Raw genomic sequence first — 19,556 nt, 5'->3', positions numbered from 1 at the left:
CCACACACACAGACACACACACAGACACACACAGACACATACACACACAGACACATACACACAGACACACACACAGACACACACACACAGACACACACACAGACACACAGACACATACACACACAGACACACACACACAGACACACTCACACACTCTCACACACACTCACAAACTCTCACAACAACCGCCATTCGCCACTAAGTGGCGGTGACGTCACCACGACGCTTGTGCCAGGCTATGTGCACCCTGAGGCCACGTGAAGTGTCGAACGCCCGCTGGCAGGAGGTCACGGGGCAGACCCAGGTGCCACGGGTCGACTGACTGAGATGACTGGCTGATGCACCACCTGTGCCCCCTACTGTGCCAACCTGCTGTGCTTTAGCCACCCGGCGCTCCGCTCGTTGTTCTGAGCGTCGCTCCTCCGCCCTCCGTTGTTGTTGGAGGGCGACTGCCTCCAACTGCCCAGTAGCATCCTTCACGAGCCTCCTCCACAGAGGCCGATCTTGACACCGCTGGTACCAGTCATCGGCAAGTCCACTCAGCTCCACGTCCTCCTGTACCACATCACTCCATCTCTTCTCTAGCCCGTGCCGCGCCCGCTTAGCCCCCTCAATCCGGCCGAACAAAAGCTGTTTCGGCAGGCGGTTGCTGGGCATGCGGGCTACATGACCCAGCCAACGCAGCCTTGCCTGCCGGAGGAGCTCACCGATGGGACCTTGCCCAGATCTTTCAAGGATTTGTGAGCTCCTCACACAATCCAGTCTGGTTAAACCCAGGATGGATCGTAGGCAGGCCAGCCTAAATGTTTCTAACCGGCGAAGATGTTCCATTAGGGGGGGTCCACGTTTCGCAAGCGTAGAGAAGGGAGGGAATGACCGTGGCCGAGAAGACCTGAAGCTTAGTGCGGAGCGACAGACCAGGTAGCTTCCACACAGCGTTAGACAACCGATGAAAAGATATTGCCGCTCGACTGATTCGTAGTGAGACCTCTGCTGTTAAACTGGAGCCGGTGAAATATGTAACACTCACACACTCTCACATACACACACACTCACACACACTCACACACTCATTCTCACAAACTCACACTCTCACACTCTCATACACACAGACTCACTCACACAAACTCACATACACACTCTCACACAAACTCACACACTCTCACACACTCACACACTCTCACACACACACTCACACACTCTCACACACACTCACACACTCTCACACACACTCACACACTCTCACACACACTCACACACTCTCACACTCACACACGCTCACATACACACTCACACACTCTCACATACACACTCACACACTCTCACACACTCACACTCTCACACACACACTCTCACACACACTCACACACACTCGTCGTCAGTAAGAACACACACACACTCTCACACACACACTCACACACACACTCACACACACTCTCACACACTTACACACACACACTCTCACACACTCTCACACTCACACTCTCACACACACACTCTCACACACACACTCTCACACACACTCACACACACTCACACACACTCGTCGTCAGTAAGAACACACACACACTCTCACACACACTCACACACACACACTCACACACACTCTCACACACGTACACACTCTCACACTCTCACACACACTCACACACTCTCACACACACTCACACACTCTCACACACACTCACACATACACTCTCACACACACACTCACACACACTCACACACACACACTCTCACACACACACACTCACACACACACTCACACACTTACACACTCTCACACTCTCACACACACTCACATACACTCACACACACACTCACACATACACTCTCACACACTCTCACACACACTCTCACACACACACTCTCACACACACACTCACAGACTCTCACACTCACACACACACACTCACACAAACACTCTCACACACTCACACACTCTCACATACACACTCACACACACTCTCACACTCACACACTCACACTCTCACACACACACTCTCACACACACTCACACACACACTCTCACACACTTACACACTCTCACACTCTCACACTCACACACTCTCACACACACTCTCACACTCTCACACACACTCACATACACTTACACACACTCACACATACACTCTCACACACACACTCACTCGTCGTCAGTACGAACACAAACTTTGCCAGGCATTTCCCGCTGCCCTCGCATATTTCACGTGCTCCGGTAACTCTTCCTCACCTCCCCCCACCACCCCCCACCTCCCCCCACCACCCCCCACCTCCCCCCACCACCCCCCCACTAACCCCTCCCCACCACTACCCCCTCCCTCCGCGTGGGGTCCTCTGAGCTCCCGAGGAGCCTCAGGTGGTGGCAGCTTTAAACCTACAGCTCACCACTCCTACAGCTCACCACTCCTACAGCTCACCACCCCTACAGCTCACCACTCCCACAGCTCACCACTCCCACAGCTCACCGCTCCTACAGCTCACCACTCCTACAGCTCACCTCTCCTACAGCTCACCACCACTACAGCTCACCACTCCCACAGCTCACCACTCCTACAGCTCACCACTCCCACAGCTCACCACTCCCACAGCTCACCACTCCTACAGCTCACCACTCCTACAGCTCACCACTCCCACAGCTCACCACCCCTACAGCTCACCACTCCCACAGCTCACCGCTCCCACAGCTCACCACTCCCACAGCTCACCACTCCCACAGCTCACCGCTCCTACAGCTCACCGCTCCTACAGCTCACCACTCCTACAGCTCACCACTCCCACAGCTCACCACTCCTACAGCTCACCGCTCCTACAGCTCACCACTCAGACAGCTCACCACTCCTACAGCTCACCACTCCCACAGCTCACCACTCCTACAGCTCACCGCTCCTACAGCTCACCACTCCTACAGCTCACCACTCCCACAGCTCAACACTCCTACAGCTCACCACTCCTACAACTCACCACTCCTACAGCTCACCGCTCCTACAGCTCACCACTCCCACAGCTCACCGCTCCTACAGCTCACCGCTCCTACAGCTCACCACTCCTACAGCTCACCACTCCTACAGCTCACCACTCCCACAGCTCACCACTCCCACAGCTCACCACTCCCACAGCTTACCGCTCCCACAGCTCACCGCTCCTACAGCTCACCGCTCCCACAGCTCACCACTCCCACAGCTCACCACTCCTACAGCTCACCACTCCTACAGCTCACCACTCTTACAGCTCACCACTCCTACAGCTCACCACTCCTATAGCTCACCACTCCTACAGCTCACCACTCCCACAGCTCACTACTCCTACAGCTCACCACTCCTACAGCTCACCACTCCTACAGCTCACCACTCCCACAGCTCACCACTCCTACAGCTCACCGCTCCTACAGCTCACCACTCCTACAGCTCACCACTCCCACAGCTCACCACTCCTACAGCTCACCGCTCCTACAGCTCACCACTCAGACAGCTCACCACTCCTACAGCTCACCACTCCCACAGCTCACCACTCCTACAGCTCACCGCTCCTACAACTCACCACTCCTACAGCTCACCACTCCCACAGCTCAACACTCCTACAGCTCACCACTCCTACAGCTCACCACTCCTACAGCTCACCGCTCCTACAGCTCACCGCTCCCACAGCTCACCGCTCCCACAGCTCACCACTCCTACAGCTCACCACTCCTACAGCTCACCACTCCCACAGCTCACCACTCCCACAGCTCACCACTCCCACAGCTCACCACTCCTACAGCTCACCGCTCCTACAGCTCACCGCTCCTACAGCTCACCGCTCCTACAGCTCACCACTCCTACAGCTCACCACTCCCACAGCTCACCACTCCCACAGCTTACCGCTCCCACAGCTCACCGCTCCTACAGCTCACCGCTCCCACAGCTCACCACTCCCACAGCTCACCACTCCTACAGCTCACCACTCCTACAGCTCACCACTCTTACAGCTCACCACTCCTACAGCTCACCACTCCTATAGCTCACCACTCCTACAGCTCACCACTCCCACAGCTCACCACTCCTACAGCTCACCACTCCTACAGCTCACCACTCCCACAGCTCACCACTCCCACAGCTCACCGCTCCTACAGCTCACCGCTCCCACAGCTCACCGCTCCCACAGCTCACCACTCCTACAGCTCACCACTCCTACAGCTCACCACTCCCACAGCTCACCACTCCTACAGCTCACCACCCCTACAGCTCACCACTCCCACAGCTCACAACTCCCACAGCTCACCACTCCTACAGCTCACCACCCCTACAGCTCACCACTCCTACAGCTCACCGCTCCTACAGCTCACAACTCCTACAGCTCACCGCTCCTACAGCTCACCGCTCCTACAGCTCACCATTCCCACAGCTCACCACTCCTACATTTCACCGCTCCCACAGCTCACCACTCCTACAGCTCACCACTCCTACAGCTCACCACTCCTACAGCTCACCACTCCTACAGCTCACCACTCCTACAGCTCACCACTCCTACAGCTCACCGCTCCTACAGCTCACCACTCCCACAGCTCACCACTCCCACAGCTCACCACTCCCACAGCTCACCACTCCTACAGCTCACCGCTCCCACAGCTCACCGCTCCCACAGCTCACCACTCCTACAGCTCACCACTCCTACAGCTCACCACTCCCACAGCTCACCACTCCCACAGCTCACCACTCCTACAGCTCACCGCTCCTACAGCTCACCGCTCCCACAGCTCACCGCTCCCACAGCTCACCGATCCTACAGCTCACCACTCCTACAGCTCACCACTCCCACAGCTCACCACTCCTACAGCTCACCGCTCCTACAGCTCACCGCTCCTACAGCTCACCACTCCCACAGCTCACCACTCCTACAGCTCACCACTCCTACAGCTCACCACTCTTACAGCTCACCACTCCTACAGCTCACCACTCCTATAGCTCACCACTCCTACAGCTCACCACTCCCACAGCTCACCGCTCCTACAGCTCACCGCTCCTACAGCTCACCACTCCTACAGCTCACCACTCCCACAGCTCACCACTCCTACAGCTCACCGCTCCTACAGCTCACCACTCAGACAGCTCACCACTCCTACAGCTCACCACTCCCACAGCTCACCACTCCTACAGCTCACCGCTCCTACAGCTCACCACTCCTACAGCTCACCACTCCCACAGCTCAACACTCCTACAGCTCACCACTCCTACAGCTCACCACTCCTACAGCTCACCGCTCCTACAGCTCACCGCTCCCACAGCTCACCGCTCCCACAGCTCACCACTCCTACAGCTCACCACTCCTACAGCTCACCACTCCCACAGCTCACCACTCCCACAGCTCACCACTCCCACAGCTCACCACTCCTACAGCTCACCGCTCCTACAGCTCACCGCTCCTACAGCTCACCGCTCCTACAGCTCACCACTCCTACAGCTCACCACTCCCACAGCTCACCACTCCCACAGCTTACCGCTCCCACAGCTCACCGCTCCTACAGCTCACCGCTCCCACAGCTCACCACTCCCACAGCTCACCACTCCTACAGCTCACCACTCCTACAGCTCACCACTCTTACAGCTCACCACTCCTACAGCTCACCACTCCTATAGCTCACCACTCCTACAGCTCACCACTCCCACAGCTCACCACTCCTACAGCTCACCACTCCTACAGCTCACCACTCCCACAGCTCACCACTCCCACAGCTCACCGCTCCTACAGCTCACCGCTCCCACAGCTCACCGCTCCCACAGCTCACCACTCCTACAGCTCACCACTCCTACAGCTCACCACTCCCACAGCTCACCACTCCTACAGCTCACCACCCCTACAGCTCACCACTCCCACAGCTCACAACTCCCACAGCTCACCACTCCTACAGCTCACCACCCCTACAGCTCACCACTCCTACAGCTCACCGCTCCTACAGCTCACAACTCCTACAGCTCACCGCTCCTACAGCTCACCGCTCCTACAGCTCACCATTCCCACAGCTCACCACTCCTACATTTCACCGCTCCCACAGCTCACCACTCCTACAGCTCACCACTCCTACAGCTCACCACTCCTACAGCTCACCACTCCTACAGCTCACCACTCCTACAGCTCACCGCTCCTACAGCTCACCACTCCCACAGCTCACCACTCCCACAGCTCACCACTCCTACAGCTCACCGCTCCCACAGCTCACCGCTCCCACAGCTCACCACTCCTACAGCTCACCACTCCTACAGCTCACCACTCCCACAGCTCACCACTCCCACAGCTCACCACTCCTACAGCTCACCGCTCCTACAGCTCACCGCTCCCACAGCTCACCGCTCCCACAGCTCACCGATCCTACAGCTCACCACTCCTACAGCTCACCACTCCCACAGCTCACCACTCCTACAGCTCACCGCTCCTACAGCTCACCGCTCCTACAGCTCACCACTCCCACAGCTCACCACTCCCACAGCTCACCGCTCCTACAGCTCACCACTCCCACAGCTCACCACTCCCACAGCTCACCACTCCTACAGCTCACCGCTCCTACAGCTCACCGATCCCACAGCTCACCACTCTTACAGCTCACCACTCCCACAGCTCACCACTCCTACAGCACACAACTCCTACAGCTCACCACTCCCACAGCACACCGCTCCTACAGCTCACCACTCCTACAGCTCACCACTCCCACAGCTCACCGCTCCTACAGCTCACCACTCCTACAGCTCACCGATCCTACAGCTCACCACTCCTACAGCTCACCACTCCTACAGCTCACCGCTCCTACAGCTCGCCGCTCCTACAGCTCACCACTCCCACAGCTCACCACTCCTACAGCTCACCACTCCTACAGCTCACCACTCCTACAGCTCACCACTCCTACAGCTCACCGCTCCTACAGCTCACCGCTCCCACAGCTCACCACTCCTACAGCTCACCACTCCCACAGCTCACCACTCCTACAGCTCACCACTCCTACAGCTCACCGCTCCTACAGCTCACCGCTCCCACAGCTCACCGCTCCTACAGCTCACCACTCCTACAGCTCACCACTCCCACAGCTCACCACTCCTACAGCTCACCACTCCTACAGCTCACCACTCCTACAGCTCACCGATCCTACAGCTCACCGATCCCACAGCTCACCACTCCTACAGCTCACCACTCCCACAGCTCACCGCTCCCACAGCTCACCACTCCCACAGCTCACCACTCCCACAGCTCACCACTCCCACAGCTCACCACTCCCACAGCTCACCGCTCCCACAGCTCACCACTCCTACAGCTCACCACTCCTACAGCTCACCACTCCTACAGCTCACCGATCCTACAGCTCACAGATCCCACAGCTCACCACTCCCACAGCTCACCACTCCCACAGCTCACCACTCCTACAGCTCACCACTCCCACAGGTCACCACTCCTACAGCTCACCGCTCCCACAGCTCACTACTCCTACAGCACACCACTCCTACAGCTCACCACTCCCACAGCTCACCTCTCCTACAGCTCACCGATCATACAGTTCACCGATCCCACAGCTCGCCACTCCTACAGCTCACCGATCCTACAGCTCACCGCTCCCACAGCTCACCGCTCCCACAGCTCACCGCTCCCACAGCTGACCGCTCCTACAGCTCACCACTCCCACAGCCCACCACTCCCACAGCTCACCACTCCTACAGCTCACCACTCCTACAGCTCACCACTCCAATAGCTCACCACTCCCACAGCTCACCGCTCCCACAGCTCACCGCTCCCACAGCTCACCGCTCCCACAGCTCACCGCTCCTACAGCTCACCGCTCATACAGCTCACCACTCCTACAGCTCACCACTCCCACAGCTCACCACCCCTACAGCTCACCACTCCAACAGCTCACTACTCCTACAGCTCACCACTTCAACAGCTCACCACGCCCACAGCTCCCCACTCCTACAGCTCACCGATCCCATAGCTCACCTCTCCTACAGCTCACCACTCCCACAGCTAACCACTCCTACAGCTCACCACTCTCACAGCTCACCGATCCTACAGCTCACCACTCTTACAGCTCATCACTCCTACAGCTCACAGCTCCTACAGCTCACCGCTCCTACAGCTCACCACTCCCACAGCTCACCGATCCTACAGCTCACCACTTCCACAGCTGAACACTCCTACAGCTCACCACTCCAACAGCTCACCACTCCCACAGCTCACCACTCCTACAGCTCACCACTCCTACAGCACACCACACCCACAGCTCACCAATCCTACAGCTCACCACTCTTACAGCTCACCACTCTTACAGCTCACCGCTCCCACATCTCACCACTCCTACAGCTCACCACTCCTACAGCTCACCACTCCCACAGCTCACCGCTCCTACAGCTCACCACTCCCACAGCTCACCACTCCTACAGCTCACTGATCCTACAGCTCACCAGTCCTACAGCTCACCACTCCTACAGCTCACTACTCCCACAGCTCACCACTCCTACAGCTCACCACTCCTACAGCTCACCACTCTCACAGCTCACCGCTCCTACAGCTCACTGATACTACAGCTCACCACTCCCACAGCTCACCACTCCTACAGCTCACTACTCCCACAGCTCACCACTCCCACAGCTCACCACTCCTACAGCTCACTGATCCTACAGCTCACCAGTCCTACAGCTCACCACTCCCACAGCTCACCACTCCTACAGCTCACCACTCCTACATCTCACCACTCCTACAGCTCACCACTCTCACAGCTCACCGATCCTACAGCTCACCACTCTCACAGCTCACCGATCCTACAGCTCACCACTCCTACAGCTCACCGCTCCCACAGCTCACCACTCCTACAGCTCACCACTCCCACAGCTGACCACTCCTACAGCTCACCGCTCCTACAGCTCACCGCTCCTACAGCTCACCGCTCCCACAGCTCACCACTCCCACAGCTCACCACTCCTACAGCTCACCGATCCGACAGCTCACCACTCCTACAGATCACCACTCGCACAGCTCACCACTCCCACAGCTCACCACTCCCACAGCTCACCGATCCTACAGCTCACCACTCCAACAGCTCACCACTCCTACAGCTCACCACTCCCACAGCTCACCACTCCCACAGCTCACCACTCCAACAGCTCACCACTCCTACAGCTCACCGCTCCTACAGCTCACCACTCCTACAGCTCACCGATCCTACAGCTCACCACTCCTACAGCTCACCACTCCCACAGCTCACCACTTTCACAGCTCACCACTCCCACAGCTCACTGATCCTACAGCCCACCACTCCTACAGCTCACCGATCCTACAGCTCACCGATCCTATAGCTCACCACTCCCATTGCTCACTCACCCCGCGCTCACCATTCCCATCGCTCACCCCGGGCCATCACTCTCATCGCTCACTCACGCCGTGCTCACCACTTCGATCGCTCACCCGCTCACCCCGCGCTCACCACTCCCATCGCTCACTCACCCCGCGCTCACCACTCCCATCGCTCACCCGCTCACCCCGCGCTCACCACTCCCATCGCTCACCCGCTCACCCCAGGCCATCATAGCTCCACTCTCCTCACGACACCGCTCACCGATCTCCCACTCTGACCTCGTCAAGGGGCTGTAAACCATCACCATCGTCACGTGACATCCGGTCACGAGGCTGTGTGCACAGGAGGTCGTGGGTTCGATCCCGACCCTGACGATGCCTGCTGCTGCTGTAGATTTGGAGTTTGCGTCTCTCTCTCTCTCATCATTATCACGGTGGCTAGGAGATGTTAACTACCTCGCGTGGTATACAGGAGGTCGTGGGTTCGATCCCGACCCTGACGATGCCTGCTGCTGCTGTAGATTTGGAGTCTGCATGTCTGTCTCTCTCATCATCATCACGGTGGCTATGAGATGTTAACTATCTCGCCTGGTATAGAGGAGGTCGTGGGTTCGATCCCGACCCTGACGATGCCTGCTGCTGCTGCTGTAGATTTGGAGTCTGCGTGTCTCTCTGTCTCTCATCATCATCACGGTGGCTAGGAGATGTTGACTACCTCGCCTGGTATACAGGAGGTCGTGGGTTCGATCCCGACCCTGACGATGCCTGCTGCTGCTGCTGTATATTTGGAGTTTGCGTGTCTCTCTCTCATCATCATTATCACGGTGGCTAGGAGATTTTAACTACCTCGCGTGGTACACAGGAGGTCGTGGGTTCGATCCCGACCCTGACGATGCCTGCTGCTGCTGTAGATTTGGAGTCTGCGTGTCTCTCTCTCTCTCATCATCATCACGGTGGCTAGGAGATGTTAACTACCTCGCCTGGTCTACAGGAGGTCGTGGGTTCGATCCCGACCCTGACGATGCCTGCTGCTGCTGTAGATTTGGAGTCTGCGTCTCTCTCTCTCTCTCATCATCATCACGGTGGCTAGGAGATGTTGACTACCTCGCCTGGTATACAGGAGGTCGTGGGTTCGATCCCGACCCTGACGATGCCTGCTGCTGTTGTAGATTTGGAGTCTGCGTGTCTCTCTCTCATCATCATCATCACGGTGGCTAGGAGATGTTAACTACCTCGCGTGGTACACAGGAGGTCGTGGGTTCGATCCCGACCCTGACGATGCCTGCTGCTGCTGTATATTTGGAGTCTGCGTGTCTCTCTCTCTCTCTCATCATCATCATCACGGTGGCTAGGAGATGTTGACTACCTCGCCTGGTATACAGGAGGTCGTGGGTTCGATCCCGTCCCTGACGATGCCTGCTGCTGCTGTATATTTGGAGTCTGCGTCTCTCTCTCTCTCATCATTATCACGGTGGCTAGGAGATGTTAACTACCTCGCCTGGTATACAGGAGGTCGTGGGTTCGATCCCGACCCTGACGATGCCTGCTGCTGCTGTAGATTTGGAGTCTGCATGTCTGTCTCTCTCATCATCATCACGATGGCTATGAGATGTTAACTATCTCGCCTGGTACACAGGAGGTCGTGGGTTCGATCCCGACCCTGACGATGCCTGCTGCTGCTGTATATTTGGAGTCTGCGTGTCTCTCTCTCATCATCATCATCACCACGGTGGCTAGGAGATGTTGACTACCTCGCCTGGTATACAGGAGGTCGCGGGTTCGATCCCGACCCCGGGTTGCCGAACGAATGGCGTGACTTTAAAGGTAGCGACTCATAATAACACACACACACTCTCACAGCGTGGCTTGCAAAACAAACGAACCACACACAATGACGACTCCTCGCTGCTGATCTCGTCAGAGAGACATCAATCATCACCACCACCACGCTAACTGCGGTCATCATCCGGAGAGCTATCAACTACCACGACGTCTTAAACTGAATTCTAAACTATCGGATTCCTCCTCCACTACAGAATAAAGATTCTCATTCTGAATGTCTGTGACTGTCTGACCGCGTGCCTCTCTAGCTGGCCGTCGTGCGGCAAAGAGCTTCATAGCCCTTCGGATTTCTCCACTACAGAATAAAGATTCACATTCTGTCTGTGACTTTCTGACTGCGTGCCTCTAGCTGGACGTCTAGCGGCAAAGAGCTTCATAGCTCTTCAGATTTCTCCACTACAGAATAAAGCTTCACAATCTGACTGCCTGTGACTTTCTGACCGCGTGCCTCTTACTGGCCGTCTAGCGGCAAAGAGCTTCATAGCCCTTCGGATTTCTCCACTACAGAATAAATATTCACATTCTGAATGTCTGTGACTGTCTGACCCCGTGGCTCTCTAGCTGGACGTCTAGCGGCAAAGAGCTTCATAGCCCTTCAGATTCCTCCACTACAGAATAAATATTCACATTCTGACTGTGACTTTCTGACCGCGTGCCTCGAGCTGGACGTCTAGCGGCAAAGAGCTTCATAGCCCCTCGGATTCCTCCACTACAGAATAAATATTCACAATCTGACTGCCTGTGACTTTCTGACTGCGTGCCTCTTACTGGACGTCTAGCGGCAAAGAGCTTCATAGCCCTTCGGATTTCTCCACTACAGAATAAATATTCACATTCTGACTGTGACTTTCTGACTGCGTGCCTCTAGCTGGACGTCTAGCGGCAAAGAGCTTCATAGCCCTTCGGATTCCTCCACTACAGAATAAAGATTCACATTGTGACTTTCTGTGACTTTCTGACCGCGTGCCTCTTACTGGACGTCTAGCGGCAAAGAGCTTCATAGCCCTTCGGATTTCTCCACTACATAATAAAGATTCTCATTCTGACTGTGACTTTCTGACTGCGTGCATCTAGCTGGACGTCTAGGGGCAAAGAGCTTCATAGCCCTTCGGATTTCTCCACTACAGAATAAATATTCACATTGTGACTTTCTGACTGCGTGCCTCTAGCTGCACGTCTAGCGGCAAAGAGCTTCATAACCCTTCAGATTTCTCCACTACAGAATAAATATTCACATTCTGACTGTGACTTTCTGACCGCGTGGCTCTGTAGCTGGACGTCTAGCGGCAAAGAGCTTCATAGCTCTTCAGATTTCTCCACTACAGAATAAATATTCACAATCTGACTGCCTGTGACTTTCTGACCGCGTGGCTCTCAAGCTGGACGTCTAGCGGCAAAGAGCTTCATAGCTCTTCGGATTCCTCCACTACAGAATAAAGATTCACATTCTGACTGTGACTTTCTGACCGCGTGCCTCTAGCTGCATGTCTAGCGGCAAAGAGCTTCACAGCCCTTCGGATTTCTCCACTACAGAATAAAGATTCTCATTCTGACTGTGACTGTCTGACCCCGTGGCTCTCAAGCTGGACGTCTAGGGGCAAAGAGCTTCATAGCCCTTCGGATTTCTCCATTACAGAATAAATATTCACATTCTGACTGTGACTGTCTGACCCCGTGGCTCTCAAGCTGGACGTCTAGCGGCAAAGAGCTTCATAGCCCTTCGGATTTCTCCACTACAGAATAAATATTCACAATCTGAATGTCTGTGACTGTCTGACTGCATGCCTCTTACTGGCCGTCTAGCGGCAAAGAGCTTCATAGCCCTTCGGATTTCTCCACTACAGAATAAATATTCACAATCTGACTGCCTGTGACTGTCTGACCTCGTGGCTCTCTAGCTGGCTGTCTAGCGGCAAAGAGCTTCACAGCCCTTCGGATTCCTCCACTACAGAATAAATATTCTCAATCTGACTGCCTGTGACTTTCTGACCGCGTGCCTCTAGCCGGCCGTCGTGCGGCAAAGAGCTTCATAGCCCTTCGGATTCCTCCACTACAGAATAAATATTCTCAATATGACTGCCTGTGACTGTCTGACCGCGTGCCTCTAGCCGGCCGTCGTGCGGCAAAGAGCTTCATAGCCCTTCGGATTTCTCCAGTACAGAATAAATATTCACATTGTGACTTTCTGACTGCGTGCCTCTATCTGCACGTCTAGCGACAAAGAGCTTCATAGCTCTTCAGATTTCTCCACTACAGAATAAAGATTCACAATCTGACTGCCTGTGACTTTCTGACCGCGTGCCTCTTACTCGACGTCTAGCGGCAAAGAGCTTCATAGCCCTTCAGATTTCTCCACTACAGAATAAATATTCTCAATCTGACTGCCTGTGACTGTCTGACCGCGTGCCTCTAGCCGGCCGTCGTGCGGCAAAGAGCTTCATAGCCCTTCGGATTCCTCCACTACAGAATAAATATTCACATTCTGACTGCCTGTGACTGTCTGACCGCGTGCCTCTAGCCGGCAGTCGTGCGGCAAAGAGCTTCATAGCCCTTCGGATTCCTCCAGTACAGAATAAAGATTCACATTGTGACTTTCTGACTGCGTGCCTCTATCTGCACGTCTAGCGACAAAGAGCTTCATAGCTCTTCGGATTTCTCCACTACAGACTAAAGATTCACAATCTGACTGCCTGTGACTGTCTGACCGCGTGCCTCTAGCCGGCCGTCGTGCGGCAAAGAGCTTCATAGCCCTTCGGATTTCTCCAGTACAGAATAAAGATTCACATTGTGACTTTCTGACTGCGTGCCTCTAGCTGCACGTCTAGCGGCAAAGAGCTTCACAGCCCTTCGGATTCCTCCACTACAGAATAAATATTCACATTCTGACTGCCTGTGACTGTCTGACCGCGTGCCTCTAGCCGGCCGTCGTGCGGCAAAGAGCTTCATAGCCCTTCGGATTTCTCCCGTCCAGAAGAACAGTTCCTCATTCTGACCAACTACACCACCACACCCCACCACCACTCCCACCCCCCCACAGAAGAAGAAGAAGAAGGAGGAGGCGTAGAAGAGGTGGGGGCCCAGCAGCCCTCCACCCCGACCAAGCGCGGCGCGGTGGACGTACTGGCGGCAATGGGGGTCGCCTCTCTGCCCGCCGGGGTGGAGCGAGCGGCTGGGATGTGTGAGGCGCGGCGCGGGTCCAGCCTCGCCGACTCGGCGTTCCGCCTCTCGCGAGACGCGCAGCTCAGCGCCCCCACGCGGCAGCTGTTTCCCGGTACGCGGACCTGCGCGCACGCACCACGTGGACACGCAGACACGCCACGCGGACGCGTCACGTGTGCACGCAGACGCGTCACGTGTGAACGCACACGCGCCACGTGTGCACGTCACGTGTGAACGCAGACGCGTCACGTGTGCACGTCACGTGTGCACGCAGACGCGCCACGTGTGCACACAGACGCGCCACGTGTGAACGCAGACGCGTCACGTGTGCACGTCACGTGTGCACGCAGACGCGTCACGTGTGCACGTCACGTGTGCACGCAGACGCGTCACGTGTGAACGCACACGCGCCACGTGCGCACGCAGACGCGTCACGTGCGCACGCAGACGCGTCACGTGTGCACGCAGACACGCCACGTGGACACGTCACGTGTGCACGCAGACGCGTCACGTGTGCACGCAGACGCGTCACGTGTGCACGCACACGCGCCACGTGGACACGTCACGTGTCCACGCAGACGCGTCACGTGCGCACGCAGACGCGTCACGTGCGAACGCAGATGCGCCACGTGGATACGTCACGTGTGCACGCAGACGCGTCACGTGTGCACGCAGACGCGTCACGTGTGAACGCACACGCGCCACGTGTGCACGCAGACACGCCACGTGGACACGTCACGTGTGCACGCAGACGCGTCACGTGTGAACGCACACGCGCCACGTGTGCACGCAGACACGCCACGTGTGCCTGCCACGTGTGGTGTATACGGTGTCCGTGCGTGAGCGTTGTGTGCGCGTTTGGTTTGTGTGTGGCCTGTGTGTGGTGTGTGTGGCGTGTGTGTGGTGTGTGTGGTGTATGTGGCGTGTGTGGTGTGTGTGTGTGGTGTGTGTGGTGTGTGGTGTGTGTGTGTGGTGGGTGTGTGTATGTGGCGTGTGTGGCGTATGTGTGGCGTGTGTGGTTGGTGTGTGTATGTGGCGTGTGTGTGTGGTGTGTGTGGCTTGTGTGTGGTGTGTGTGGCGTGTGTGTGGTGCTGTGCATGGTGTGTGTGTATGTATGTGTGTGTATGGCGTGTGTGTGTGTGTGTATGTGGCGTGTGTGTGTGGTGTGTGTGGCGTGTGTGTGGTGTATGTGGCGTGTGTGTGGTGCCGTGCATGGTGTGTGTGGTCCTGTGCATGATGTGTGTGTATGTGTGTGTGTGTATGGCGTGTGTGGTGGGTGTGTGTATGTGGCGTGTGTGTGTGGTGTGTGTGGCGTGTGTGTGGTGTGTGTGTGGTGTATGTGACGTGTGTGTGGTGCTGTGCATGGTGTGTGTGTATGTATGTGTGTGTATGGCGTGTGTGGTGTGTGTGTGTATGTGGCGTGTGTGTGTATGGCGTGTATGTTGTGTGGTGGGTGTGTGTATGTGGTGTGTGTATGGCGCGTGTGTGGTGTGTGAGAGTGGTGTGTGTGTATGGTGTGTATGTAGTGTGTGGTGTGTGTATGTGGTGTGTGTATGTGTGGTGTGTATGGTGCGGTGTGTGTGTATGGTGTGTGTGGTGTGTGTGTATGATGTGGTGTGTGTGGTGTGTGTGTGTGGTGTGTATGGTGTGTGTATGTGTGTAGTGTGTGGTGTATGGTGTGTGTGTACGTGTGTAGTGTGTGGTGTATGTGTATGGTGTGTGATATATGTGTGTGGTGTGCGTGCGTGTGGGTGGGTGTGTGTGTGTGTTTGTTGTGTGTGTGTGTGGTGTATGTGTGCGTGTACGCGTGTGTGTATGGCGTGCGTGTATGTGCGCGCGTGCATGTATGCGTGCGTGTGTGGTGTGTGTATGTGTGTGTTTGTTGTTGTGTGTGTGTGTCTACGTATAGCGCGTGCTTCCTTGGACGCACGCGACCCTGCGCGCGCATTCACCCACCACCACCACCCCCCCACCACCACCACCACCACCCCCCCACCACCACCCCCCCACCACATTAGACGGCCGCTTCCCGCGGGACTTCTCCTTGCTGGCGACGGTCCGCGCCCGACCCGGCACGCAGGCCTTCCTGCTGGCCCTTTACGACCGCACGGGGGCCCAGCAGCTGGGCCTGGAGCTGGGCCGATCGCCACTCTTCGTCTACTCGGACCAGCACGGGCGGCCCGGGCCCGAAGGCTACCCCCTCTTCCGCGGGGTCAACCTGGCGGACGGACGGTAACACTACGTGGGGGTGCCGAGGGAGGAGGAGGAGGAGGAGGGGTGGAGGTGGTGGGGGACTAATACCCATCTGTTCCATCTGTGTGTCTCTCTCTCTTGTCTCTCTTTTATATCTCTCTTTTATATCTCTCTTATCTCTCTCTTGTCTCTCTCTTGTCTCTCAATTGTCTCTCTCTTTTATATCTCACTTATCTCTCTCTTGTCTCTCTCTCTTATCTCTCTCTTGTCTCTCAATTGTCTCTCTTTTATATCTCACTTATCTCTCTTGTCTCTCAATTGTCTCTCTTTTATATCTCACTTATCTCTCTCTTGTCTCTCTCTCTCTTATCTCTCTCTTGTCTCTCAATTGTCTCTCTCTTTTATATATCACTTATCTCTCTCTTGTCTCTCTCTCTTATCTCTCTCTCTTGTCTCTCAATTGTCTCTCTTTTATATCTCACTTATCTCTCTCTTGTCTCTCAATTGTCTCTGTCTCGTCTCTTTTATATCTCACTTATCTCGCTCTTGTCTCTCTCTTGTCTCTCTCTTATCTCTCTTTTATATCTCACTTATCTCTCTCTTGTCTCTCAATTGTCTCTCTCTTGTCTCTCTCTTATCTCTCTTTTATATCTCACTTATCTCTCTTTTATATCTCACTTATCTCTCTCTTGTCTCTCTCTTGTCTCTCTCTTATCTCTCTTTTATATCTCACTTATCTCTCTCTTGTCTCTCAATTGTCTCTCTCTTGTCTCTCTCTTGTCTCTCTCTTATCTCTCTCTTATCTCTCTTATCTCTCTTGTCTCTCTCTTGTCTCTCTCTTATCTCTCTTTTATATCTCTCTTATCTCTCTTTTGTCTCTCTCTCTTATCTCTCTCTTGTCTCTCTCTTATCTCTCTCTTATCTCTCTTATCTCTCTTGTCTCTCTCTTGTCTCTCTCTTATCTCTCTTTTATATCTCTCTTATCTCTCTTTTGTCTCTCTCTCTTATCTCTCTCTTGTCTCTCAATTGTCTCTCTTTTATATCTCACTTATCTCTCTTTTATATCTCACTTATCTCTCTCTTGTCTCTCACTTGTCTCTCTTTTATATCTCTCTCTTGTCTCTCTCTTGTCTCTCTCTCTTATCTCTCTCTCTTGTCTCTCAATTGTCTCTCTCTTTTATATCTCACTTATCTCTCTCTTGTCTCTCTCTTATCTCTCTTTTATATCTCACTTATCTCTCTCTTGTCTCTCTCTTATCTCTCTTTTATATCTCACTTATCTCTCTTTTATATCTCACTTATCTCTCTTTTATATCTCACTTTTCTCTCTCTTGTCTCTCTCTTGTCTCTCTCTTATCTCTCTTGTCTCTCTCTTGTCTCTCTCTTATCTCTCTTTTATATCTCACTTAGCTCTCTTTTGTCTCTCTCTTGTCTCTCTCTTATCTCTCTCTTATCTCTCTCTTATCTCTCTCTTGTCTCTCAATTGTCTCTCTCTTTTATATCTCACTTATCTATCTCTTGTCTCTCTCTTATCTCTCTTTTATATCTCACTTATCTCTCTCTTGTCTCTCTCTTATCTCTCTTTTATATCTCACTTATCTCTCTTTTATATCTCACTTATCTCTCTTTTATATCTCACTTATCTCTCTCTTGTCTCTCTCTTGTCTCTCTCTTATCTCTCTTGTCTCTCTCTTGTCTCTCTCTTATCTCTCTTTTATATCTCACTTAGCTCTCTTTTGTCTCTCTCTTATCTCTCTCTTGTCTCTCTCTTATCTCTCTCTTATCTCTCTTATCTCTCTCTTGTCTCTCAATTGTCTCTCTCTTTTATATCTCACTTATCTCTCTTGTCTCTCTCTTATCTCTCTTTTATATCTCACTTATCTCTCTCTTGTCTCTCTCTTATCTCTCTTTTATATCTCACTTATCTCTCTTTTATATCTCACTTATCTATCTCTTGTTTCTCACTTATCTCTCTCTTGTCTCTCTCTTATCTCTCTCTTATCTCTCACTTATCTCTCTTTTATATCTCACTTATCTCTCTCTTGTCTCTCAATTGTCTCTCTTTTATATCTCACTTATCTCTCTCTTGTCTCTCTCTTATCTCTCTTTTATATCTCACTTATCTCTCTCTTGTCTCTCAATTGTCTCTCTTTTATATCTCACTTATCTCTCTTGTCTCTCTCCCCACTCTCACTTATCTCTCTCCCTCTCCCCACAAAGTGCGTGGACTAATCCCCATCTGTTCCATCCGTCTCTCTCTTGTCTCTCAATTGTCTCTCTCGTGTCTCTTTTATATCTCACTTATCTCTCTCAATTGTCTCTCAATTGTCTCTCTTTTATATCTCACGTATCTCTCTCTTGTCTCTCTCTTATCTCTCTTGTCTCTCTTTTGTCTCTCTCTTATCTCTCTTTTATATCTCTCTTATCTCTCTTTTATATCTCACGTATCTCTCTCTTGTCTCTCTCCCCACTCTCACTTATCTCTCTCTCCCCACAAAGTGCGTGGACTAATCCCCATCTGTTCCATCTGTCTCTCTCTTGTCTCTCAATTGTCTCTCTCTTGTCTCTTTTATATCTCATTTATCTCTCTCTTGTCTCTCACTTATCTCTCTCTTATCTCTCTCTTGTCTCTCAATTATCTGTCTTATCTCTCACTTATCTCTCTCTTATCTCTCTCTTGTCTCTCAATTATCTGTCTTATCTCTCACTTATCTCTCTCTCTTGTCTCTCAATTATCTGTCTGATCTCTCACTTATCTCTCTCTTATCTCTCTTGTCTCTAACTTATCTCTCTCTTATCTCTCACTTATCTCTCTCCACTCTCACTTATCTCTCTCTTGTCTCTCTCCACTCTCTCTTATCTCTCTCTTATCTCTCTCTTATCTCTATCCACTCTCTCTTATCTCTCCCTTGTCTCTCTCCCCACTCTCACTTATCTCTCTCTCTCTCCCCACAAAGTGCGTGGACTAATCCCCATCTGTTCCATCTGGCTCCGCCTTCTACTGCCCGTGAGTGGGCGTCGAGTAGGAGCCACGCCCCCTAGGCCCCGCCCCC

At 53.7% G+C, this 19,556-nt stretch overlaps 1 protein-coding gene across 6 annotated transcripts in view; it reads left to right on the top strand.

The window, feature by feature from the left end:
- The window catches only part of LOC116958203 (uncharacterized), a 241,818-nt gene that overhangs the window by 16,913 nt on the left and 205,349 nt on the right, over nucleotides 1-19,556 (top strand). For 3 of the 6 annotated variants that reach the window (XM_076056027.1, XM_076056031.1, XM_076056026.1), the window contains exons 2-3: nucleotides 14,189-14,422; nucleotides 16,329-16,542. In XM_076056027.1, coding sequence (XP_075912142.1) covers nucleotides 14,189-14,422; nucleotides 16,329-16,542 — 448 coding nt within the window. The remainder of the gene's footprint in view (nucleotides 1-14,188; nucleotides 14,423-16,328; nucleotides 16,543-19,556) is intronic. The other 3 variants (XM_076056030.1, XM_076056029.1, XM_076056028.1) reach the window with 3 other exon arrangements.

The sequence above is a fragment of the Petromyzon marinus genome, chromosome 74 (genome assembly GCF_048934315.1).
Source record: "Petromyzon marinus isolate PM22_M1 ecotype Great Lakes invasive population chromosome 74, UKy_Petmar_22M1.pri1.0, whole genome shotgun sequence".
NCBI lineage: Eukaryota > Metazoa > Chordata > Hyperoartia > Petromyzontiformes > Petromyzontidae > Petromyzon > Petromyzon marinus.
This window is presented reverse-complemented; position numbering and strand designations above follow the sequence as displayed.